A 26,658-nucleotide genomic window follows, 5' to 3' on the forward strand; every position below is an offset into this window, starting at 1 on the left:
TGTGTGTGTGTGTGTGTGTGTGTGTGTGTGTGTGTGTGTGTGCGCGTACGCGCAACAAATACTACATATTTAACTAACAAATATTAAATATTTAATTAACAAACAGCTATTATATTGCGCATTATGATGTTTTAAAAGATTTATAAAGATGTTTAACATGTAGATTTAAAAATTTGATAAACAATTCATAGTTATGTTCTTTTTTTGAAATTTAAAAAGGCATCGTTTATATATTTACTTCAATGAAGAATATAGCAGTCTCGTAGAATATTCGATTAATTATTAATTACAAAATATTGAACCATTAAAATTAATCTCGGCAGGCGACGAAGTATTATTTCACTGATTAGGGTAATCGAACCATAATTAGCAGCGTTCCACTTCTTTCTAGATGATACGAACGCTCTACGTAATGGCGGGCAATCATCTACAATGAAATCGTAACTTTTGTAACATGTTTTTACGCATCCTTCTGTATCTTTTTTATAGAATTCCTCAATAAGAGGGTTAGAGCCGCTAAGGTAGTATTTTTATTACAAAAAACATATTATTAAAACGACGCTAAAAACGTATAAAATTTATTATAAAAAAAAAAATAATAATAATAGAGATGCACTTAATGCGACGTCACAAATTTCACGTTGTATGAAATGTAAGAAACGTATGAAAAAATTTCGATTCGTTATTCGAAACGAGTTTGCTTTTTTTTTATAAAGTTTTTCGCTTCGTCGATTGATGGTGAATCCTCATCTTTTTCGCTGAAGCTATTAGCGCCTGACGCCTGAGTTTTCACGCATCTTATATACACTCGCTCACTCAAGTGCACGGTTCTCGTCCAAAATCCGCATCTTTTGATCTGGTTGAGTCGCTCGTTGCGCAAACACGCGCCATCGAAATCAGTTGCGCGCCCCTTTGAACGGGAAAGAACGAAAGAATACTCGGCGTGTGCTTTTCGAGGCATCGCTGGACCACCCTGTCTGAAAATATAACCGTGCCGTGTCGCACCAATGCCGAACTTAATACGCGAGTCACGCAAAGTGACAAGACACAAACTGTGTTTTCGTTGCATCGCGCGAGATCCGATCTTTACCGGGGTGATGTTTCGCATCTGGGTCAACTTCCTTCATGAGGACCCCCCAAAACGCTATGTTAACCCCTTTGTCACTTCCCCGTCGCGTCTTTCATGTTCATCCTCTGTTTCTTCGCTCGTATCTTCCGGGGAGAGAAATCCTGTCCGCATATTCTCTCATTTCTCATCTCTTTGAACGTATAGGAACATCATATGTCGAACACGTCATCGAGATTATACGTGTAAAGTATCTCTCTAAATGTATGATCAATGTACCAGGTTAATTCTCATCACTTATAGATATATAAAAATTATTAAATGATTCTATATATATTTTAACGTGTTCAAAAAGTATTTATAAAGTTATGTATTAAAAAAAAAAGGAAAAAAAAATAGAGACCATTATTTAATCAAATGTTCCTTGTATTTCAAAGAAAAAAAACTCATGATACGAATGATCATCTAATCATGTGTATTAAGGGTTAAAATATATAGTACTAGATGAACTTTTATTCCAAGTAAACATTAAATTAGAGTTTAATTGGAAACTCGATATATTTGACTTCGCAATACGGACAGCAATCGGATTGATTCTTGATTTTATTAACACGGAAAAGAATATTTTTTTTTTACAGTGGAAAGACTGCGGATCTGAATTACTGTGTAATTTCCGCTTGATGTGACAGTATTGTGTTAAAAAAATCCCGGATTCTCTCTTTGGTATATTTTACAGTTGGGTGAATCTGCGAATTTCATGTTCACCGAATGTACTGTCTGGCTTTGTATAATGAATGACGAAGGTGCGATCAGAATTATTGTCGACCGCGCGCACCGGTAGTGGGATTATTATGATTAATTTCCTGCCGATGTGGAAGAAAGGCCTAGTCACGATTTTTACTCAGCGGCGAGGTTGCTTTTCGCTCGTGTCTTTAAAGCGCGCAGATGTGTAACGGCGATCGATCATTTTGTACGTCGTAATACTTATTTGACGGTCGTTAAGTGCACTCGCCGTCACTCCTTCCCTAAAAAATAATACGCGAACTTTTTTTTGCACGCCAAGACCGATTTTTCCTTCTACCTGATAATATACGGCGGTCCACGTTATCGTTGTTCTGATATTCTCGATTTGAAGAAGGACAAGCAATTTTACAGCAAGTGAAATGAATGATAAACGATTATCGCTTGCACGGAGCATATTCGATAATACCTATTGATGTTCATTCATAGATGATATCATGAAATAATTATTCGTTGGTATTGTAAATGTTGGTGCGTAAATAATTTACGATAATGTAGTGATGAATCGCACAATGTATAAACGCTACATCTGTTTGTACGTAAACCAAACGTACGTACAGCCAAAAATAACGATTTTTATACTTTTCTTCCATCAAGCTTTTCGAGCGTTATATTTGTTCATAAGTTTTTAACACGTTGGCTGCCTAAAATAAGTTAACTCATGAGTTGTCGATGAGATGTCGATGAATACCAGCTACTCGCCGTTTCGACTTTTCAGAGGAGAACAAAAATTTTATTGAATTTTGAAGAATACCTGTAATTAACATATTTAAATAATAGGCTGATATAAGAATGATGTTAAGGATAAAATTATCTAATTGCAGTAATTATATAGTAACGGTCAATGTGTCAACTAGAAGTACATACCAAGGTTTCTTACTCTCATTAAAAGAATTAAACGAATAAATTATTATAAAAATAAATAAAATGATGGATAAAACGAATATTTTATTATTAATATAAAGGAATTATTGAAAAGTCAAAAAATTTGCAGAACTTTATCTTTTACATAAAAAATATAAAATTAATCTAAAAAAATAAAAACAGTCAATAATGACCGTTCAATACTTTTAGTGTAAATTGATATTAATATCTGGTATAAAGAACGATCACATGAATATTTTTTTACTTAGGATATGTTGGATTCTCTCTTCGTAATTTTTTAATAAAAGTCGAAAATGCAGAGATGTGGTATGGCTCTTTCTGGCGATATAATATTCTGATATTGTAACATAGAAAATATAATTATCATTACGTTTTATCGATGATGTACGAATCAGATATCTCTTAAACTTTTCGATGATGTACGAACGGCTTTACAAAGTAACAGATGCGTCGTATAAAGATAAGCAGATAAAAAAAAACGCGGATGTTTGCCTATCAACTTTTATCCGTTAGCCCGCATATCTTTCCGCGATCTCTAAGAGGCGCCGGTAGTAGCGGCTCTCTATGAGAGATCATTTCCCTCGTTTACCTCTTTTTCTCTTTAATGCCAACAATGCGAAAGATAAATGAGCTTTTTGCCGTAAAGTACGTGAGTCGTAGAGAATCGCATCCTACTATTGTTTCTCGTGCCGTATACGTATGTGTGAATATAACACACACATAAATGCAAATAACGCACGTCCATCACATTTTTAATTATATTGTTTAATAAAAAATTATTTTTTCGAGCACCAGAATGAAAGCAATTGTTTTCCATAAATACGGTCCTGTTTACCAAATTGTTCTGTCACACTTTTAACTCTCTGAGGGCAATATGAAATTTTCATCCTTCGACCGCAGCATGGGTCTTTGAACTTTAGTTTAGATTTTTATTGTTCCGGACGACATAAAACTTTGAAAAAATTCTTACATATTCACTTTAACATTGAGTTTTTATTATCACAGAACTTGAATTATTATTTTGTACAGATTTAAATTTATTAGAATTTACGATCAAAAAATTGACATTGTCTCTAAAGTCCGAAAAGAGTTAAAAAATTTGCAGTCAAAGTTGCAAAAAAGGTTTCGTGCATTTTGTAACTAAGATATGTGATGTCATGAAGTTTTATTGCAATCGAAATTCAGTATATACATAGTAAAGAACTATTATAAGCGAGAGGTCAGATGTATGGCCACAATCAATTAATTTGGCCTCTTTCGACCGAAGACTCTCGAAACTCAACGATCGAGACTTGGACAGCAACATAATTGTTAGAGAGGAAGCACTAAAAAAATCAAGTCCGTAAACACTCTTACCGATACTCTCGATGGGTCACTAGAAGGAAGAATCACATTAAGATCTGTGCTGTTTTTCGGAACAGAATCAAGCGAGTAATTTGCTTATGCTTGCGAGCGAATAATGTTCGGCATTCAATCAAATCTCCTCACTTTTGCTTTTGCCCGCACAATTTTGATGAAATATTGGCCGGAAGCCGGAGTTAAATAAACTTATTATTGCAATTTTTTATCATTTAACATCAGAAAAATATGATATACTTTCTATGTTACTTTCTATGTTACAATTCGAAATTTAATAATAATAATAATTGAATAATAATAACTTTGTTGAAGTATAAATAATAATAGCTATTGCAGACATGAATAGGATATTAATCATATAACTTTTTCCCGGGGGTAAAAGTAAAAATTTTTATTGTTGAAGTTAATAGAGCAATTTTTCACGTTTCCGCTCTAGGGAAAATGTTACATGATCGATATTCTGAAAAGTGATGAAGAGCTGTGTCTTAACAAGTGAGAGATCAGCAATAATGCTGCTTATAAGCTTAGACTTTCAATAATAATAACAACAACAACGACAACAACAACAACAATAATAATAGTAATAATAATAATAATGATGATGATGATGATGATAATGATGATGATGATGATGATGATGATGATGACGATAATTCAAACATTAATATTTGTACATTTCATAGAAATATCTAAAAAAGAAGTATAGAAAACAACAAATATGAAACTGATAATCAACTATATCTTCTTTTTGAATTATTAAAAAACGGAAAAATTCACTAGCTAGAAGATGTCGTTTTTTATATCATTATTAATTCAAAATATAAGAAAAAAATTATCTCATAATTTTCAATGTTAAATAATGAAATTATCAATTCAATATTAATTAAAAATCCAAGAGAAAATACAACGCTTGCTAAAATTGAAGAATTTCTAAACTACAATATATTTTACCTCATAACTTTTGAAATTATATACTTGATAAAATTATATATCTTGTTACTTAAATTTATTATTATATAGTATTGACTTTTAAATATAGATAACATCACCAGAAATGTTGTAATCGTATTATCGGTTATCAGATATCGCGAAAATTTTATATATGCAATTTAAAGAAAACAGTTCGATGGTTTAAACGCACAGTAAGAATATTGGTACTAAATTTGAGCATTAAGTTAGCATTTTGTGCAAGAGCAGATCTGACAATTCGAAAGAATTGTAAAAGTATAATAGAAATGTACCGATTTGAAAAGCGTTATACTTCTTAAAGTGTCCATCTTTCCTGCGCGTACCCGAGATAAATCACAGTTTGCACTGGTTAATTGAAACGGATGTAAGAGAAACTCGGTGCGATCTCGCTTTTTGTTTCTCTTTGAGGTACGGGGATTAAATGGGCTTTCGATCAGCTTGTCGACGTCCACGAGCCTAAATTTTCCTTAGTCTGCCCGTGGCTTCCCGTGTCCCCTTGTCTATTGTTATAAGGAATTAAAGGACTACGTCTTAATTGTGCGTAGAAATGACGCACTTTCTGTCAGACTGGCACTTTAAGCCTACTACGTAATCATTAAAAGATAACGCAGACGAGAGAATTATCGCATAACGCTTGAGAAAATTTGGTTCTCCTTTATATTATGTTTATGTTACTAAATTCATGTTAAAAAATTCTAAAGTTCTTAAACTAATTGTTACGTATTATTAATCCCTTGGACTTGAAATAATCATTTGTCTTGACAAAGTAAGTCGTGCATTATATTTTCAATGGATATAAAAAAGATATTCTTACAAAGATTTAACGCGGATTTTAGATGATAAGCCGCACCACGTAAGCCTACTTATCTTCAAGCCTTCGCTTTAATGTTTGCGACTGAAAGTGAAAGTTGTCAGTTCCATTAAAAAGAAAAAGACTTGCGACCAAATAAAATTTAAAATTAAGTCTCAATCGTCTGTTGAGAAACAAAAATCGATATTCTCAGTCGATTTGATCGTACAACGATTTCTCTCCTTCCTTTTCTTCTTTTTTCTTTCCTCTCTCTTCAACTTTCTATCTTCCGCTTTGTATCAGGCAGATTGGTCGCGTAACTATCGCAAAAATGATTTTCGACAACGTAATCATCAGGCAACATCAAACTGTCGCATTAATTAATACGCCGTCTAGGCGAACGGCGGCTCGCGCATTTACTTAATGTAATAAGGTCCACGGTGGCTTCTTCTGCCTGCCATGCCTCCTCGCTCGCACGAGATAGGTAGGGTTTATTACGAAAATGAAAAGGCTACGTTTTAGTCGTGCAACCTGATTAAATCGGGAGTTGCGCGAAACGAGGTTAGACGCGAAACGACGGCGCGCCGGTCTCTTCCCCTTTGAAGAGCGGCGGGCAAAATCTATTTTATTAATATAACGGTGCTGCTGTTTGATCTGATAATTTAGTTTCGCCGTCCTAAAGAGCATCCTCCCCCTCCTCTCAATCTCTCTCTCTTTTTTTTTCTCGTACCGGCGAGCCAAAGGCTCGCTCTCTCGCGAACATATCTCGCATAAACGCACACCGACGTTTTCCCGTGGGCATTTTCGGACTTCTTTCTCATCCCCGTAGCTCCCTCGTTCTCCACCTTATCGATTTCATGCAAATAGATTCGGCGCGCGACCCTAACACGAATCGCGAGAAGAAAATAGCAACAAATGTCGATGCGTGATAGAATCTCGTTTAATATTCTATAATATTCTATAATAGCCATTAACTATAAAATTAATCAACTGTAATCGAATGTGAAGAAAGTAATCGATTGATTAATTTTTGTAGCTTATGATTGTTATTGAATGATGTAAAAATATAAAGTATTTCATTGCGCATAATGGCGGTTGAACGGTAATTCGAGGTAAATTTCTTATTGGTGGTAAATTTTTAATAACGACTCTACATATATATTGTAACAGTTTGGGCTAATTTTCTGATTGGTCATTGATCAAAAAGCGAAACATCTTGTATTTTTTCATAATAGAACAGGCATTATGTGGAATTGTGTCATGCATCGAATACACGTTTATGATTGATCAATAATTGATCAATTTTTGTGGCTTACGGCTATTATAGAATAGATCCACATAATGGACTTCACGTTAAATAAGATTCTCCCATAAATTCTCCAATAATACATACGATACATAATATTTTTCTTTTCTTTTTAGCAGCTTTATTCAGAAATTATAACGCGTACCATTAACCAGCTCCATTATTTGAAGAATTCGGCCAGTCAAAGTCGGATAAAAAATGAAAGAGAAACTTAATGTACGGATTTTCTCGGAATCGCGATCGGAGGATTTCGCGACTCTTCTCATTAAGGGAATGAGATGGAGAAAGGAACTCTAGATATAATCGATGAAATCGGCGCGTCGGCGACCAAAAACCGATAACGTATTTTGGCGGCGGTCCAAAGGGGTGCCGAAATCGCACGCGGGCACCTGCCACGTTCGTCCTCATCGAAGGCTTTGGACGAGCCTGAAAACGCGAGGGTGAGTTCGGCGTAGACCGGCAAGATCATCGGCGGTCGTGGAAGAAAGGGGGAGAAGAAGAAAAAACATCGCGGGGGTGAATGAGCGAGGCGGGTTGGGTACGTAATCTGCTAATGGACTGCTCTCCTCCCCTTCGTCTCGTTCTCTCCTCCTCGTTCCCTCTCTGTTTCTCCCGTCCAAATTCACCCTCGGCCGATATATACCCCTCCCCCTCCCCTCCCGTATCCTCCCAACCCTCTTTCGTACGAACTCGACTCATCCCTCCGCCCCCCCCCCCTCTCTCTCTCTCTGTGCCGAGCTATCGGCGACCTACGCGCAACACGCCCAGTCGTTTGCTATTCTTCGTATTCTCGTTACGCTCCTTTTTTCTACGTGTTGCTCGCGGGATTGGTCGATACACCGCGAATCGGTTTAGCGTGCTCGTACACAGGGTGTTGAAAAATTACACATACAAACTTTGAAATCGTATTGGAGGATGAGAAGAGGAGTGGAGTTTCCGCAAACGTAGGCACGCGAGAAAACTTCTTTTTCCAAATTAAATTTGAAGGAGGGATTGATTTTTTCATAAAGGATTATATAATCTTTGTAGAACACGCATGACTCTTTATGCTTTGTTAACTTCGATTAAACTTTACGTAGAATTCTGGTTTGAACCTTGCAAATAGAAACTATAGGGAAGGCGCAATTTCGGCGCATTCGTTTTATTAACGTGTTAAGAAAATTCGTTTCTAAATAATGGTAAAAAAAGATATGGTTAGAAGAGTTTTTTACATATATTGAAAAAAAAGTTCTAAATTTTAAACGTTCTAAATTAGTAAATAATTTGTTTGAATAGTACCAGCTAAATATTTACTAAATGTAAAAGTATAATTGAAACAAGAACTATCAAGTTAATTTAACAATCATTTTTTTATTGAATAAATATTTATTTATTGTAAGTAATAAAATGTTTAGTTGGCACTATTCAAATAAATATTTATTAAGATTTAGTTAGTATAGTTTTTTTCAACGTACATGCAGTATTTAATCAGAATTTTTTCGCGAGTTCTTATTTTGAATCGCCGAAGCAAAAAATTACTTGCTTTATCGATAAATCTTTGATTTTGAAGATGAAGAAATTCTCTTTTTTTTTCCAAAAGTATTATATATATATTTAACGTAGAAAACGCAACCTGCGTGTGCGGCTCGTATTTAATTAACTTCTTTTCATATTGGAATTCAGACATGCAAATTGCCAATTAAATATTACATCAAATTTACGAATGGCAGGTGGTATCGTTCGCGCGCATAAATAATGATTTAAATTATTACTGACAATGCACGCTGTCGAATTAATTATGATGACATTGTATTTTATCTTGTAAACGTTACAAGCGCGTAAGCAATAAGTCCTCTTCTCACTTTCCAATTATTATTAATTATCGGATCGATTGTATAATGTAACGCACCCGTTTTATTTTAAAAGCGCACGAGCATACAATTTTAACGATGACAAAAATTGAAGCGCACGTTTTTCTATAACACGAATGTTTCTATACAAAGAGAATAATATCCCCTATGGATTTTACCAGCATTCATTAACCGCGCCCTTTTTTTAAATGGCATCAGATTTGAGCGGTATATTTTCAAACCGGTGCAAATTAAGTTTTTCATATTTTGCTAAAATAGATTCTCCTTATTCTTATTTGCCGTATTTCAAAAATTACATCTATTTTTACTATAAAAACAAACAGTTTTATTCTATAATTTTAACACAATTTGACGCTTCCTATTTACGCAAACTTGAACCCACATTACGAGATTTACATTGATATTGACTCGTTTTATGTTCTACCGAAACGATTGTTATGTCTGAAAGCTTGTCTCAGATCGCGTCATAAATTTAAGATAAATACTAGTTTGGCGATTTAGCATCAAATAGACAGCAGATGCACTTGAAGTATCAGCTGGCATCGCCGGGTGTTGGTCAGTGATTCATTTCCGAAGCCTTCCGCTCGTAACATGTATTCATTCCTAAGGCGCGCATCCTTTAATCTCTTCGGACAACGTTAAACTGTTACACTACCGATGACGAGAAACTGAATAACCGATCAGTCCGAAAAGGTTGTTACTTTACGATCAGAATAAATCATAATTTCTATGAGATGATTTACAAATAAAAATGTTCGTCGGAGAGTCACACATTGTTAAATTTGTAATGTCAAATTATACTCAATTTAAATTATTTTCTATCATTTCTATAGGTTCATCACCGCGGTTCTTACTCAATATGTCATATTAATTTAATAAACTGTGAAGTTAAACAATTTAATTCAAGAAAATGTATTAAATCATTCAAATTTAGTTTATTTTCAGTTTAGTTTTAAATACATACGTTAATTATTTACTTTGAAATTAACTACAGAAATGGATTGATTTACATATGGATGTTAAAAATAATAAAATGTTATTTAACTCAAGGAATTGGATTGCCATTTCTCTTTTGAGCAATTCCATCTAACAGCGCAGTCCTCTAATTTTATTAATTTTTAAGCTTGTGAAATTTCTTATGGACCCGAGAAAAAGAAAATTTAACAATAATAGTGCTGTCAACGACAGCAATGACAAGAGTGGCAATAGTAATGGGAACCGCGGGATTGGAGCCGAGTATTTGATCAGGCTGGGATAGGGGGGCAAGTAGAAATAGGCAGAGCGGCTGTTCTTGTTCCCATTCTGTTAAGTGGCAAGCTTCAACATTGTCTATTATCCTCCACGTACTCACCCGGCATAGGGCTAGCTTTAAACGACGCTAGAAGAAATCCGGTGTTGACTCTGACATGGCGAGATACATTGTACACTCACAAAAGTAACGCCCCCCTAGGAGCTTCTGCTGTATCCATGATGAACTACCTAGAAAAATAAAATACTTCGGTAAAAAAGTATTAAAAAATACAGCGTTGTGCACGCGCGATATTTTATTTATCAGAAAACGTAACCTAGATTTGATCGTTTATTATTACTTATGTATTGCGTGCTAAATATTTTTCATATCTTGATTTTTGTTAAATTATTGGAAATTGTTAAAAAATCGTAGAAATCGTTTAACCCTCAGTACTTACATCTCAAAAAAATCCCTATCTACCCACAGTATACTCCGAGTATTTGTAACCCAGCGTTTTCTTTTGCTTGTATCTCAGATTGTAGTGTATCGATTTTAACTAATTTTTTTTTGTTAATCTATCGTTTGAAGACTGAAAAAAAAAGAATTTTTTAGTTAGAAAGTCATAAAATGTCATAGCACAAAAGATATTTTGCAATAAGTGAAAAGGAATCGGAAAAAAACGTCTGAACTATGAAAATCAGGGGGGTTGTACCCTTTGTGAGGATTGAGAGTTAAATTAATTAAGAAGAAATTTTATAATTTTTTAATTTATATATTGGTAAAGGCAATATACGTAATAAGTCGTGCTGATTGTATGTAATTGTTAATTGTTCTTCATTCAAATAATTGTTGAAGTCTTTTGTGCTAATAGATCAATAACTAAATTGATTGAGTGCGCTGTATTTATTTTAGAGATGTTTCGCCTTTACCTCATCTCTCTTATCAAGTATAGCCGATATACATCCTTGTGTAAAAGCGTATTTTTATGTAAATATACTAGATGCGACCGCGGACTGCCATTTTGTACCACGGCGTATATACGTATCTTCTTCTCGGGAATATTGAATTTCTGTAGGTAAACATAAATTATTTTTAGAAATTCTACTCCACGTATAAATACGCGCAAACGGGGGTACTTCGTCGAAGCACAGCACGAATACATTTCACTGGCATGTTCATAACATATTGAATATCGGTAAATGGTCTCCAGTCAACAGAGCTGCAATCGGTTATTAAAAAATTCAGGTTTACAGAAAACCAATGCACGGATTTTACACGGCCGCTAATAATGGATGTCGGCGCGACATTTTTAGCAATTTCAAACAGTCATAAAGTTTTTTTCAGGAATCAAATAGAAATGTCAACATTATATCGTTACTGAAAAAAAAGAGAAAAAAAATAATTGCCACTCTCAAAATCCATTGCAGTGATGTTTTTACAGTATACGTATACAATATATGTATACATTAATATAAAGATAACATGCTTGTCATAACATTTCAATAATTTGGCAATTTACTCTGTTTTACTTTTACATCTTTATTATATTCCGCTGTTTTTTTTTATCTAAACTTTCATTTTCACACATTATTTGACTTCTATAATTTTATGATTATTTTCAAATAACTTGCATAATCGTGGGTTTATCTTTGTTGAAATGTAGAGAATCGCGGAGTTCCATCGAAATTCTCGTGTTTACTTTTATTCGCACTTATTCGCGCATCGTTTGAGCGAATTTACAGTACGCTTGACACCGTCGCTATGCTCGGCCAAGTCGCATAGAGTTAGCACTCTTCACCCTACGCTCACCCCTGCACTCCGTCCTCTGTACGTACGGAGTACCGTAGTGCGTTTCATCCCCCGCGCTACCGAAATCCCAGCGCGAATGCATTACGCATCAACGAATTCGGAGTAGCAATATCCTGAGTTGCTGGATGTCAGAGCTCAGGATTATAATACATTACCAATTCGACGAAGACTACCCATTTGACCTTGTTTCAGACTTTATTTCGCGTACCGACGTCCCTTATTGACATTTAATACAAACTCGTCGAAACTTTGCAATATCGTTAAGTTTTAATAGTTTAAACAGAATAATTACGTATGCTTCTAATGCCAATATCTAATGTCAATTTTTTTATACGATTGAAAAAATAAAATTTCATTTATCCCTCCAGACGTAACTTTGCGATTGCTATTGTAAGAAATACATTCACAATTTTATGTACACAGTATTCAATTGTCTAGTTCGATTCTTTCTTTTTAACGTTAAATTAGAAAAAGTGTATCTATTTTTACATTCGATCGATAATGGAGAATCGAAATAGCGAACAAGATTGGCGACCGAATGGCCCCACCACACCCCGCGCTACCCCCTTTTTTCCGACTCAATGATACGCGACTGTCATTTACACACTTCTGCCATTTCGTTGCGCAAACATACCCTATTGTCGAAATAGCGAAATGGCACTTCTGCCAGGCGCGTTTGTCCGGCGCCGAAGAGGAATATTTCCACCGAGCGCGCTGGACCTGGAATTCTGTTATTCTTACCATGAACACCATTCCTTCGAAGAACAATTTTCAAGTACAGTTTACATTAAATTTAGGTACGTTGAAATGGATTATATAGCAGTTATTTCAAATCAACAATTATTTTAAATATTTCGTAATTTTTTTTATTATACACTGAAAAAAAATCATTCATTTGTCTAATTAATTATTCACTTGACTAAATTAGTCTAGTTTTATCTTTTTGTTTTTGTTTCTTTCGTTAGAGAATTATGTATTTAAGTCAAATATAATATGTTTGACTTAAATATATTCTTCAAGAGAAATAAAGATGGATTAAATTAATTTAGTCAACGTTAACTCGAACAATTTTTTTTCTCAGTATACGTACAAATATATAGCACTTTGAAGAACAAAAAATATATACACATTTAGCAATTAATTTACCATATTGATTAGTATACTACTGCATTGTTTGTATCCATTCAATTTTATAGCACAATTAGACAGTCAATGGTACAACTAGAGATTTATCCTTTCTCCTAGTACATGGTACAAAATATTTGCGTTTCCAGCCGAACATACGTCGGAAATTACATTTTTGATTGATTTACAGCATTAATTCCGGAGTGTTATTCGGCTGACTCACGCGCGTTCGCGAAAAATTTGTTGCGGCGATTTTCAGCTAGATACCACTGCGTTATTCGTTCGGATTAACAGAAAAATTGTTTCCGCTTATTTTTATTCCGCCTCGTTTGTCAAAGTCACGTATTTTTATCACCCATACGCATCACGCGTATATTACTTTAAATACGTGTAGCACTTTGGGAAACAAATATTCATCTATATATATTGCCGAAAATATATATTCTTGATGAATCTGTAAACGTAGTATCGTTATATCTCCGAAATTGTGGCTATGGCCAAAGGCTATCTCGGTTTTACATTCTTATTACGTATGAAAGATACTTGTGATTGTTCTCCAAAAAATCGAATTACGCGACACTGTAAATCGGATAGACACGTATTTTCCCCGCTCTCTGGTAATCCAGGCACACAAATTACGAACCATCCGTTCGATTATCCTCCTCCTCAGGGGTAAGCCTACCCTCGGAGAGTCTTTTTCCTGTCCGTAAGTGCACTCGCGCGGTGCAGCGCGCAAATCGCGTAAGCAACCACCGATTCGTTGGGGGTGCGGGCTGAAAGAGCAAAGATATGCACCCTCGCGAGCTCGCTATGAAATAATCATATGGTTAGCTAATGGCGGCTTCTCCAGGATAGCAGTATATATGGCCAGCCGCTCGTCACTCATCCTCTTTCTTCCCCTTTTTCTCCCCTTCCCGCGGATGCGTGCAGGGGCGGGACGAGGGGATAATAAATAAATTCGATATATTTGCCTCGAGACTTTCCCCCCGCAAACATTCAATGATAGATCGCAATCTCAGGCCGGCGGGGCGACGCACCCCCTGACGCGGACGTGCGTGAAGATCGGGACACGGGATCTTTCTGGTTGGTACGAATCGCTTCGATACCTCCAGTACACGTGCGGTAAACTGAATGACAGATTGAGAAATATATATTCTAAAGATGTTCAATTGCCTTTCGCCTGATTGAATTTCTAATTGAAAACTAATAGCAAAACTTAATCTCGCACTCCGTTCTTAGAAAGACACTTCTGTCTTATCGTAAAGATTGACAGAAATATTAACGGGAAAATTCACTTCTAAATTGAGAGTCGATTCGAAATATCTTGAAATTTGCGAATTTGATAACAGGTTGCCACAGAAAACCGTGGAAAACCGTGGAAAACCGGGAAAAGGCAGGGAAATTGGTCATGGAAATTGGGAAAAATCAGGGGAAATATAAACAAATTTGGAATTTAGAAATTTACTCTATTCACAATTTCTTGAAACTGCTCCTATTTTAAATAATTATTATAATTTTTTAAATATTATATTTGATGTTTATAAACAGATACATTCAATATTTGTGCACTTTAAACGATTTTATTAAAATAATTAAAATTTATATTTTATTCAGTATTTTTATTTGATCTCTTTTTCGTCATAACTGCATTCTTTTTTTCCAAAACTAATTTATTTTTTGCTATGGCTTGAATTTGCACTCAAAATTGTATGCTACTTTTTTACTTGTTTTTAATAATATAGCTTTCCTACAATCCTGGGTCTAAATGTTAAAATTTACATATTTTACTCATGGACAATATATAATAATTCTATTTTAGCTGGAAAACCTGGAAAAGCCAGGGAATTTTAAAATTCATTTTCTGTAGCAACTCTGAATAAGGAAATCTTTTTTTTAAATTAATTTTAAACAGTGTGTGTGTAGCAAGAAGTATTTAACAAGACGTCTGAGTTTGAAATTTAATTACGAAAGTATAACATAAGTATTCAGAACTGCTTTTGTACAAAGACAATTTTGCGTACCTTTTAATATTTTAGTAATTTATTTAAAAAAGTTATTTTTAAAAATATTTTTCAAATATCTTTAGAAAGGCAATTTTTTATTTTTATTTTAAGGAATAATTTTTTTCCTAAAGCAGAAATGTGAAAAGTGAAAATTTTTGTCATTGAAGTTAATAGAGCAGTTGTTTACTTTTTATGTTTTCGATCTATGGAAATTGTTATATGATTAGTATTCTGGTGCTAATGGCATAGTATGGACTCTGTACTGAATGATTTTAATAGCGTCGAAAAATAACTATCCGATCCGACTAATAATTTCAGATTTTGTGATATGGTTTTTTTCAAATTTATGTACAATATATATATTTTTCGGAAGAAATTAAATCTCTATACAAGCGAGCACACAATTAGTGTTACAGGAAGAGAATTAATTCTTGAAACTTAATTTTGCCCCTTGATTTAATGGTGCTTTTGTGCACAATTTATACATCTGTTTGCGACTCTGATCTTGTTTAAATTAAGATTTGAAAAAATTCCTCTCGATACTTAAATCAAGGAAAAATCATCATCAAATTGACCGATCTGTGGTTGTAGAACTGATTTCGGGAATACCGTCGTCTCAGGCTAGCGTTTATCCTATTGCGATTACATAATTATGAAAGTATGATTCAATATTTCAGGTCGTAAGTGAATAGCATCACCCGGATCGAAAAGATTTATCCCTACTATGGATTTAAAGGATTAAGCGATTCCGTGCAGTGACTTTCACGGATGTAATCCGTGCTACCGTGGAGTAGCGAAACGGAAGCAGAATGGTGAACGGGAAGGAAGGCGGGGTAGCCACTCGGCTCGTCGCAAAATTATTACATTCGAAGACGGCGGTTCCCCTCATCCCCAACTGTCGCCTATGTTGTTGCAGACTAAGGGTTGCAGATTAAGTGCGGAGGGGTTCTCGGCGTGTAATCGCGCGAGCTGGCGATTAGCGTGTCGAGCAATTCTGATCCGCGATCATTTCGCTGCATTTTATTAGCGAATTTATACTCAGACCTGTCGCATTGTTTGGCATCACGCGTCATCGTGGCGACTCGCATTCGTTCATTGTCGTATCTCTGACTCCGACAGGCTTAAGACCGTCCATCGCGCTTATTGGGGGAACGAGCACAAGAAAAAAAATAAAAAAAAAAGAAAAGAAAAAATCGTCTCCATGGATGATGACACGACTCGACAAACCGGATCCCATATTCCGTCTTGTGTCGACGAGCGGAATGTTAAAAATTCATCATCTGGAATTTCGTGTCTTTCAATCTGCGCACTCGGGACAGAAATATCGGTCGACGCGAGTACAATGTTTCGGAAAATACGCGATATCGTCAACTATCATTTTTACACTACAATCGAAGCTAGTGCGGCGGGATTAGCTCGCAGTTAGTTATGATTAGACGCGACAGTTGGCCTTCCACGGATGTAGGATCGAAGGGCGGCGCACCCTCTCTCCTTCTCTCTCTTTCACCGTGTATTATATATTCCAATACTCATTGACGCCCCGAGTTTGTGTGCGTTTCTGTCGAGGAGAGAATCGAAGGGGGTGGCGATAATACACGCTGACAGACACGCACCCTCTCGGGCTTGCGCGGCCGCGGAAGGGGATGCTGTCTATACGAGAGAAAGAAAAACGTATACATACAACAACCGGATAGAATGAGCATCGCGTGCGCCGCCGGTCGCAACCCCCTCAGTTCCCTACACACTCTTCTCGCCGTTCTGGCCGCTCCTTCATCCCCCTTCTTTCTCTCTTTCTCTCGGAATTACGCACTGATGTTATAATCCTCTCGTGTTACGCCGGCGCACATGCTGTCCTGTAAGCAATACATTGTTTTTTTTTATCCGGTTCCATCTCCCCTGGCGCCCATATGCACATTTCGCTGCCGTATGATCGCTCGGTGATCGACGAGCATCGATTGCTGAAAGTATCGGAGTGAGATTCTTCGTCGGTCCAGGGATCGACGGCCCGTTTGAATATTGGATTGTTCGTTTCTCCGTTTAGAACAGGTGTTCCTGCACTTTCGCATTTATCCACGAAATGAGTTCGTATTGTTTTGTGCCGCTACGAGAATGCTCTTTAAAATTCTTCGACCCTTACACGTACTTCCTGAATCGAAACAATCAGGACCGACCTTCATGTACTGAAAATTAAAAAGAGGAAGAACACTTCGTGAACACTAATATTCTCGACTGCAGTGGGTTTGAGTCGGCCTGAGTTGGATTAATGACGTTGCATGCTTTATTATTGGTAGAGCATGTAACGTCAATCAATAGTAGAGCATGTAACGTCATTAATCCGAGCCAGGTCAGTTCAAACACATTGTAGTCGAAAATGCTATAATGTACACAGAGACAAATATTGAAGTATTATGAAGTAAATTTCTTACAACTTTCTTTGACATTTATTAGTTATGACAAAATTTGATTGTGACGAAATATTAGCGTTATTACACACGACTGTTATTTATAAGCTACAATTAAAAAATATTATTCTTTCTACAGTTATTGTTAATGTTATTCTTCACTAGACATATACTTATAATATACGATATGTTATATTTAATCCAATTCGATTGCTTATAACTTTCATAAAAATGAATATGCTGTAAAAAAATTTTTTTTCAATCAAAATGTCAGACATTAAATAACGAGACAAACAAATGTATATTATAAAAAAGTTATTAAGCAATGAAAAAAACATGGGAAAAAGAATATCAGACATGCTATATCCAGAACAGCATTGAAGAATTAATTACATTTTTACAATACTAATATCATTCAGTCGTTCCACATTGAGCTGTACATATAACTCCGCCATACCAAAGAGTTAAAGATGATGATTCTAATGACAAGTAAAAACATAGAAATTTTAATCAAGAATCTCTCAACTATGAGAATTCTCCTTGACTCTACTCCAAAAAGGTACCAAAAACATCGAGAAAAAAAGATGCGACTTCGATGATCCGCGAGACTTATAATACGTGTCTCAATTCTTTTGTGCTTCAGATATCTGGTAGCCGGCAGCTTAGTGGATCGCGTGTCACGCCACAGTCGGGCCCTGATCGAGACGGATTTTTTTCTGGATCAGGAGCATGAATCGCCGTTGTTGGTATCATCTTACGATCTCCTCGCACGTATCTGCAGTCATCTGAGGAGGTCCGTCGATCAAGATTCTGTCAGCGTGCACGGCGAGAGCAGCAGCGGTGTAGAGCAAACGAGTAACGAGTCGCACTTGTTGTCGACTTTGTCGATGACTGAGGCATCGAGTGTGATCGGCGCTCTTTATGCTGCGGTCGCGTACATACCGCAGAATCAGAAAGGTGCTTCGCCCACCCCTAGCCAGACATTCACGACCGCTGTGCGGACTCTGGCCAGCTACGGTCTCAAGCTCCTTAAATCGATCGCAGAACTCGATCTTCGGACGCTGCAGGTATATATATACATAATTCCTTTTTGCAACTTTAGTTTGTTCGACAAAATTTGTAATAAATGATTCTTTATTCTTCTATTTTTTGTTATTAACACGCACATTTATATATTTATTAATTACTCTTTGATCTGAACGTATTAATTTCATTACTTTTTGTCTCACTGCATTTATATATTTCTATGTAAATCTCTGTGTTATTGTAATCTTATGAAACGAGACTTAAAATAATTATTGAATCAGTAAAAACGCAAGTACACTGAAATAATACTAAATTTTAATAAATATTTGTTTGAATAGTTTTAAGTAAATATTTACTTAATACTATTCAAAGAAATATTATTAATTTTTTTCAGTATAAAAAGAAATTGTTTTGGAGAAAATATGTCTGAATGTAAATTGAAAGATAAAAGCGTGCACTGCAAGCAAAGTTAATTAAGTTATAAACGGCTGGATGCGGGATTTAGTGTTCTTAAATAGACTGTTACATTTCTGAACTGTGTATGCTATTATAGTATTCAACTCTCTTGAATTATCATTTCTCCAAGTTTCATCATCGAACATGACGTTGCTCGGCTCGTCCATAGTATTTATTCCTTTCCAATTTTGGTACTCGTGCTAGACAATTCGCTAAATACGGCTATTTAAGTTTACTCGTCATATCCAATGTGATCATATTCATCAAATATAGAGTTGACGTCGGATAATTACATTCTGATATTAATTACGCGATAAAAATATTAGCGATAGATACGCACAGCGATAGTTTATTCTATTTCAGGCTATCTTTGGAATCTCGATCATTGATACTTGATTTCAATCTATTTAAGCAATAGCTAGGACGCTGCCCATTAAATCGCCATAAGTTTCATTACTTTTTAATTCACGACAGTTTCGCAATGCGGCATTATCGCAAGCCACCCCCGGCGTCGTCTCTCCAAATGACAACGATGCCGCTTGTTGTCGCCAACAATGCAGCTTATCGTCATAGGGCGCCGGGCGTGATGGAGATATCATGTATCGCGGGGGTTCGGCCTGTCAAGACGTAAAGGCCTCCCGTGAAGTTCTCTCGCAGCGAGCCGACCGCGAATTGAATTGAAGCGGCCATACCTCGCGCCCTTCGCCCCGCAAAAACCATAAGGGCTATCGTGTGCCCCGCGGGAGGGCTGTGCCCCGTCCCGCGGGATCGCCCGTCGATTACCAGATGAGCCCCGCGTGCATTTGCCGAAAAACCGACTGTTATTATCTATTCTCTTTGCACTCAGTTTTTTCGTGACAAGTTAAGCTGATGTTCTGATCGCCAGTTCGATAATGTTTATCTTAGATTTTAACTAGAGACCCTATTACGGAGTCTAGCCACGAGCGATGTCAAAATCTTACGAAAGAAAATATATATGTGTAATTTCTCTCTTTCTCTCTCTTTACACACACACACACACACACACACATACACACACGCACGCACGCACGCACGCAAGCACGCACGCACGCACGCACGCACGCACGCACGCACGCAAGCACGCACGCACGCACGCACGCACGCACGCACGCACGCACACACACACACACGCGCGCACACACACATATATATACTATCTCACTTTAACTTATACTTATGTTTAATTTATAATTTTAATTAAGATTATAGAATGAGACTACAGTAAGTTAGAGTGACGTAATATACACAGGGAGAAATTATGCACTGTTAAATTCATAATGTCAAATTATATTTGAAGATATTTTTAATCATTTCTATTTTACCACTGCTCCTATCCAGTGTGTCGTTAATTTGATTAGAATAATGGAGTTAATCAATTTAACTTAAGAAAATGTATTAAATTTGATTCGAATTTAGTTGATTATCTACTAAGTGTATACATTAATATGGATGATGTGTATTTTGGAATTATAATCATGGAAATGGATTAATTTATATTTTGAATGTCATGGAAGTCGAAAATAAAATGTTATATAACTTAAGGGATTGCTTCGTTTGTATCTAACAGTATGTGTACATACATTTCTTTCTTGTAGGATTAAGAACATTGCTCTATATCAAATTTGTACATAGAGCTTACAAGAGTTTTGTCCGATCGAAAGGAGTTTATAAAAATATTAATTGAAGTACATAACTTCTTTTTACAAACGAAAATGTTCTGTTACAGAGCTTCTTGGGCGCCGAGGGCACGAGCCTGCAATGGCGGCTGATAGCGAGTCATCTAATAACTCGACTGTCCCGCGACTCTTTGTCGGACAAGTCGGAGATGGGCTCTATGCCGAATACGAGCAGTATTCACATCCTCTCGGAATTGTTTGTGGTGCTCGGGTACTTCTCTCTTAACAATCCAGACAATCAGGTACGTCCTGTTCCCATATGGTAGTTTATGCGATCGAATACCTTAGAATTCGAAGGGGTCTTTCTAACGAAACAAGTTAAGTATATCCATACGTTCATTTACGTAGAATTTGCTGTCAAATCTTTTTTTTTTATTAAGTTTTCCATTTATAGTTTTAAAACTCCTCTTCTTGAGCTTGAAAAGTCTTTATTTCTCTCTCTTTTTCTCTTTTTCTCACAAAAAATAAAAATAGAGTTAAAGATTAATTCTGACATTATTAATTTTTATTATTCTTTCTTGCACGACAAAGCTATAGTTTTATCTACTTTGAAAATATTAGCTGTGTTTCAAGATTTTATCCACGAATATTATTAAGAGTAATATACTTTTATTGAGCATATTCGTTTAGTTTTGGTACTTTACTGTTTACATATAGTGCATATATAGTACATAGCTTTAAATTCCTCGAATCGGCGTTAAGACTGTTGACTACGATGTTTCGAGTCACCCGTTACTTTACTATGAGAAACGTACGCGCTGGATGGCGTGCACAGTGCGTTACTGGCGAGAAGAAGGAAGAGGCTGTTAGACACAACACACTCAGCAGACCTCCCATCAATATACGGCCGAACGCCGTTAAGATATATTTACGACGTACCATTCTATGCGCTCCAGGGCGTGTGTACGTGCACAATACTGGTCCATCAGCTCGTAAAACGACGCGAAAATTCATAACATTTATAATTGCGACGCGGAAAATGAAAGAAGTCCGAGCGTGAAATTAACTAAAGGGATAAAATACGAATATTTGTGTCAATTGAAATATAAACGTTGCAAAATAATACAGAAAGTATTTCTTAAAAAATAATTTAATTAAGAAATAATAAATAAAGCATATATTTAAAAGTAGTGGTATGGCTAGTATAGAGTAATAAAAATAACTTAAAAATATATTTATCATATATACTAAATATTTTTAAATATTTAACAATATATTTTAGAATCCCTCTCTGTAAATATTTATTAATAAATTAATAAATTTTAGTATCTATATGATAGAATATATACAGAAAAAAAACATACTATACGTAAGTAATCAATAAAATTGTTTCAAGTATTTCAATAGTTCATCTATCCCCAAATCTATTATAAGTCCATTACAAGCATCAAATTTATTCAAAATATATTTTAAAGTAAGATTTGCTAAGACTTATTATATGAAGTTATTTCTTTGATAAATTTTATAATATTCTTTAACAGAAAATCAATTTTTGTTTTGAATAAATAATAATGAGTTTTTCTAAAATTTATAATAAGCATATTTTAAGATTATTATAAAAATATTTTTTGTTAAAGATAAACTGTTACTTAAAAAGAAGAAAATAAATTGAATACTTTTCTTAGCAATGGAAGAAAGATAATTAATTGAGTCACTTTTCTTAGCAATGGAATGATATTTTTCTATGTGTACTTTTAAACATCTGTTTAAATGGGTTCATATCTATATACATATCTCTACTACAACTCTCTCTTTTCCCTCTATTAGAGATTATTATAATATAAAATGATTATTTATAACGAAATAATTAATATATCTCAATCAAGTACTATTCTCAAATAGAATTGTGATATCATGTGTGGTTATATATTCCAGAATAGAAAACATTTGATATAGACTATTATTAATTATCAAGATTTAATTATAATGCTGAAATATTAATTTCCAGAGTATTATTAATACGAAAATTGTTCAGAGCAACTGGTGAGCACCTTTTATGAACGAATTTAGTGCTTAATTAACGAGATTTCCTAATCTAAGAATATTTCTCGCGAAGTAACTACAGTTTAACATCATTTACACGTTGTGTGAGACTGCGTCCGCGTTGATCTCGTGGACACGTGAATCGGAATGTAAACGCTGAGTGCACCGCCGATGTCGCGCATTCGTCTTTCAGCGCTTTTTTAAGGTCGCCGCTCTCAAGAGTGAGAGTCGACTCTCCAAGAGTAGTTGCCTTGGAAAAATCGTTTTCCGCAAGATGAGAGGAAGAAAGAAAACGAGAGAGAGAGAGAGAGAGAGAGAGAGAGAGAGAGAGAGAGAGAGTGTGTGTACGTGTCTGCGTCGTGTATAAAACAGAAAGAGAGGAAAGGAGAGAAAGGGAGAAACGAGACGCTTTTAAGTTTCTACGAGCATCTGCAGCAGCCAGGGTTATCGCCTACCCGGTACGACGGTATCACCTTCTCCGTTCGCGATCATAAACACGTCCGTCTCCATTTTTTGTCGACGGTCGTAACCGAATTCGAGAAATGGATTTTTTTGCGGTGGCGCCATGGTGGGCGCGTTACCGCTTTCCGTTTATTTATTTTAAACTCGGACCTGGCGTTAACTAGTCATCTCGGGATCACGCGCGTGCCACTACACGCTGTTAATCGCGATATGTTTGTCTCATTATATAAGGAACTTAGAAACTCTCTGTACGAGAATCTTGCTTTAGCCATAATTCAAAGTGCGTTGAACCTTCAGGATTGATGAGGTTACTTTTATGGAGGCATTTCACATAGGATGAAATCTATTTTTATGATAAGAACTCATATTTCTCTCGAAATGAATGATTTTATCACGAATCAATCATTATCGAGTTACGTTATGTCAGACATGAAGTTATGGCAATCGTAACGGACTGATATTTAACCCAGACGAAGCGCGATACGGGCTACCTTGACGTCGAAGAAGACAAAGATGCGTAAAATGTGGGCATTTCCTGTAAGAGTTTTATGCAGGTGCACAGGAATACGACGTCCTGTTCATAGAAGCACTTGTCACGAGAAGCAGATGTCCAATTCGATCTTCTTGCAGTAAAGACTCGTTTCCGTGACACCTGGGTCATTCAAGTTCTCACGCTCTTTAAGAAAATTACTCTGTTGCTTTAATTAACCGTTCGCAATTAAACAACTCCGGTCGAACCATGCGGGTAATTTGCAATTGCAAGAAGGGAATCTTCGTCCGGTATATCGATCTACTTGACTGAGAGATTCCGTCCGCGAAGACTGATTCCTTATAAAGAGAAAAATATTCCTCTGAAAAATAATGTTTGACATTTCATATGGCCATACAATATAGGTTACTATTTATATCTTTATTACGCAACTCCCTTATAATACGCTTTTCAAAAGTTTATGAATACATGTTTTAAAATTACAATGGTTTTTAAAAGCATTTTTATTTGTGCGCGTGACTGGATTTATCCACTATTGACAAAAGTATCGACATATCCCTGTCGGCGAAGAATTAAGAATTTATATTCAAATCGATACAGTTTACATATAACAGCGAAAATTCGAAGACAATATCTATGGAACGGATGAGAAAAAGATCATGATACGGAAAGAATAGCTTTTGTTGGTTACGTGGAGGCAATTTTCTTTTCAATAATTCCCAGCCGTTGTCCGCGCTGACTTCTCTCTTTCTTTACGGACATCGCGGAATTGCTGGAAAAGCTAGAGAAAATAAAATTATGCCGAAGAATAACGTCTGCCATTGGGAAATCTGTTTCAGCTGATTCTCCAGTCGGCTGGCGCGGGTCCCAGCGTCCTTCAGCAGCTGTGTACTCTGCCATTCCCGTTTTACGGAGATCCCAGATTGATACCGTACACGTTACCGGCACTTCTCGCTGCTACCCATCACAATTCGGAAGCAATGGCGATATTGTCTTGCGAAATGTCGTACGAGGTAGGTGATTATTAACAAAACTCGCTATCACACACATCTAATTTTCATATTGATGTAAATCTCATGAACATTGAACGAATCATTATCATTAATCAGGATATTTACTGCCTGGAAAAATTTGAAATTTCCTTTTTATTTTTGAAAATAACTTTTATGGAATTTATCGGAGGGATTTACTCAAGAAAATTTTGGAGATTTTACGTTTAAATTTAAATTCTGTTTCTTCCTGAAAACATTGTTTTTTGATCATTTTTTCTTGATAATGCAAAATGTTAGTATAATAAATATAGCTTGTAATGTATATTCACGTACATGCATTCTTGCGAGTTTTTATTAAAAAACTCAGTGACAAAAAGACAATATTTAGCAGAAGAGAGCTTACAGACAGTATTGTTATTGTATATTGTAGTTTGTCTTTCTTATACTATCCTATAGATTCGACTGTAAAAAATAATAGATATAATCTCGTGGAGTCTATCTTCTATTATATCTTCTATTATTTTCAATATAAAAGTTGCTTACATTGTTCATGTTCCAATTTATTTCAAAGTTGCATTAAAATTTTTTTAAATCTTACTTGGAATTTTGAATACAAATATCTGGAAATCCGGAAATTCTCAGAGATATTTTTGCAAGATTTCAGTAAACAACTCTGTTAATACAAAAATCCGCAACGATACGAGTTCCGTTGGGAAAAAATTTTTTTCTATTGATGGTACTCGCAAATCTCTGCAATCGATTGCATTTTGTACGTGAATCGGTGAGATCAGCATCATAGCGTCAATTACCGTTAATCACATTTAACATGTTAATATAAATGTTAATATGCGTGCAGAAATATTCATAATTTTAATGTGTAATAACTAAGTTGATTCGAGTGTTCGATCAATCTTTCACATACTTACTTTGCATAAACTTTTAGACGTTTTAAGAATTTTTTTTATTCGATAGGTGCATTATTTTAAATTAGCCATTGATTAATAATTTATATATTTTATGTATTTCAATATTCACTTCCAGTCTGATTTAATTTATAATTATTTTTCATCATTTTATTCATAATTATAGAATTAATAATTATTTTCTTTCTATATATAATATATATATAATAAATATATAAATGTTTTTCTTCTAATCTATTTAATAAAAAAACTATTTTCAATTTGAAAAACGAGGACAATTGTCCAGATCTTTGATAAAGATTTTTAACAATTTATATAAGTCGCAACACTTTGACGCAGTAGATCTTATATATCATAAATACTTGTTTATCTATAAGAGAACAAATTCCTTAAGAGTTAAAAATTCTAACAATATAATTTTAACGACAATAAAACTTTCTCAATCACATGTAATTATAATATGTTTAAAAGTACTAAAATGAATCTTTTTTGCAACTTTAATCACAAGTTTCTCAAAATTACGATATAATAGAACATTTGTATTAAACGCTTAAAATTATGAGAAGCGATTATTTTTGTTCTTATGCATTTTTTTTGTTGAACAGTATTATTAATTAATACATTACACTATGTATAATAATGCTTAATGAATAAATTTGCTGATTTGCTTTACAGTTGCTGGAGCAGTACAGAAATTCGGATGAAGGTAAATTAAATCCTTTAGTGCGGCTGCTGAAGGATATCGCCTAGTCGTTGACTATGTTTAATAGGTTTCACTAAAGGTTTGATTAATTTAATGTTGTTTCTTAGAGCTTATTAAGCATCATTAGACATTATAGTTTGTGCGTATCATTAACGGAATTATTGATAGGATCGTTATACCGAATAATCGCTTCTTCGATGAAATAAAGAGAAAGTAAAGATTGAGAGATTGCATCGGATGCAATTCACAGCTGCTTGTATCCTATTATCGCACGATTAGAGATTGAATCTCGATAACAGTAATTTCTTTTTAAGTGAATATATATATATA

General features: G+C 35.2%; 1 protein-coding gene across 3 annotated transcripts in view; it reads left to right on the plus strand.

Annotated features, from left to right (window-relative positions):
- Positions 1 to 26,576, plus strand: part of LOC108684171 (S phase cyclin A-associated protein in the endoplasmic reticulum) — a 42,397-nt gene extending 15,821 nt beyond the window's left edge. For all 3 annotated transcript variants that reach the window (XM_018188327.1, XM_018188329.1, XM_018188330.1), the window contains exons 12-15: positions 18,240 to 18,663; positions 20,826 to 21,017; positions 24,550 to 24,723; positions 26,301 to 26,576. In XM_018188327.1, coding sequence (XP_018043816.1) covers positions 18,240 to 18,663; positions 20,826 to 21,017; positions 24,550 to 24,723; positions 26,301 to 26,375 — 865 coding nt within the window. In that variant the 3' untranslated portion in view covers positions 26,376 to 26,576. The remainder of the gene's footprint in view (positions 1 to 18,239; positions 18,664 to 20,825; positions 21,018 to 24,549; positions 24,724 to 26,300) is intronic.
- Positions 26,577 to 26,658: the final 82 nt, after the last annotated feature.

Source organism: Atta colombica, unplaced genomic scaffold (assembly GCF_001594045.1).
Source record: "Atta colombica isolate Treedump-2 unplaced genomic scaffold, Acol1.0 scaffold126, whole genome shotgun sequence".
In the NCBI taxonomy this organism is placed as follows: domain Eukaryota; kingdom Metazoa; phylum Arthropoda; class Insecta; order Hymenoptera; family Formicidae; genus Atta; species Atta colombica.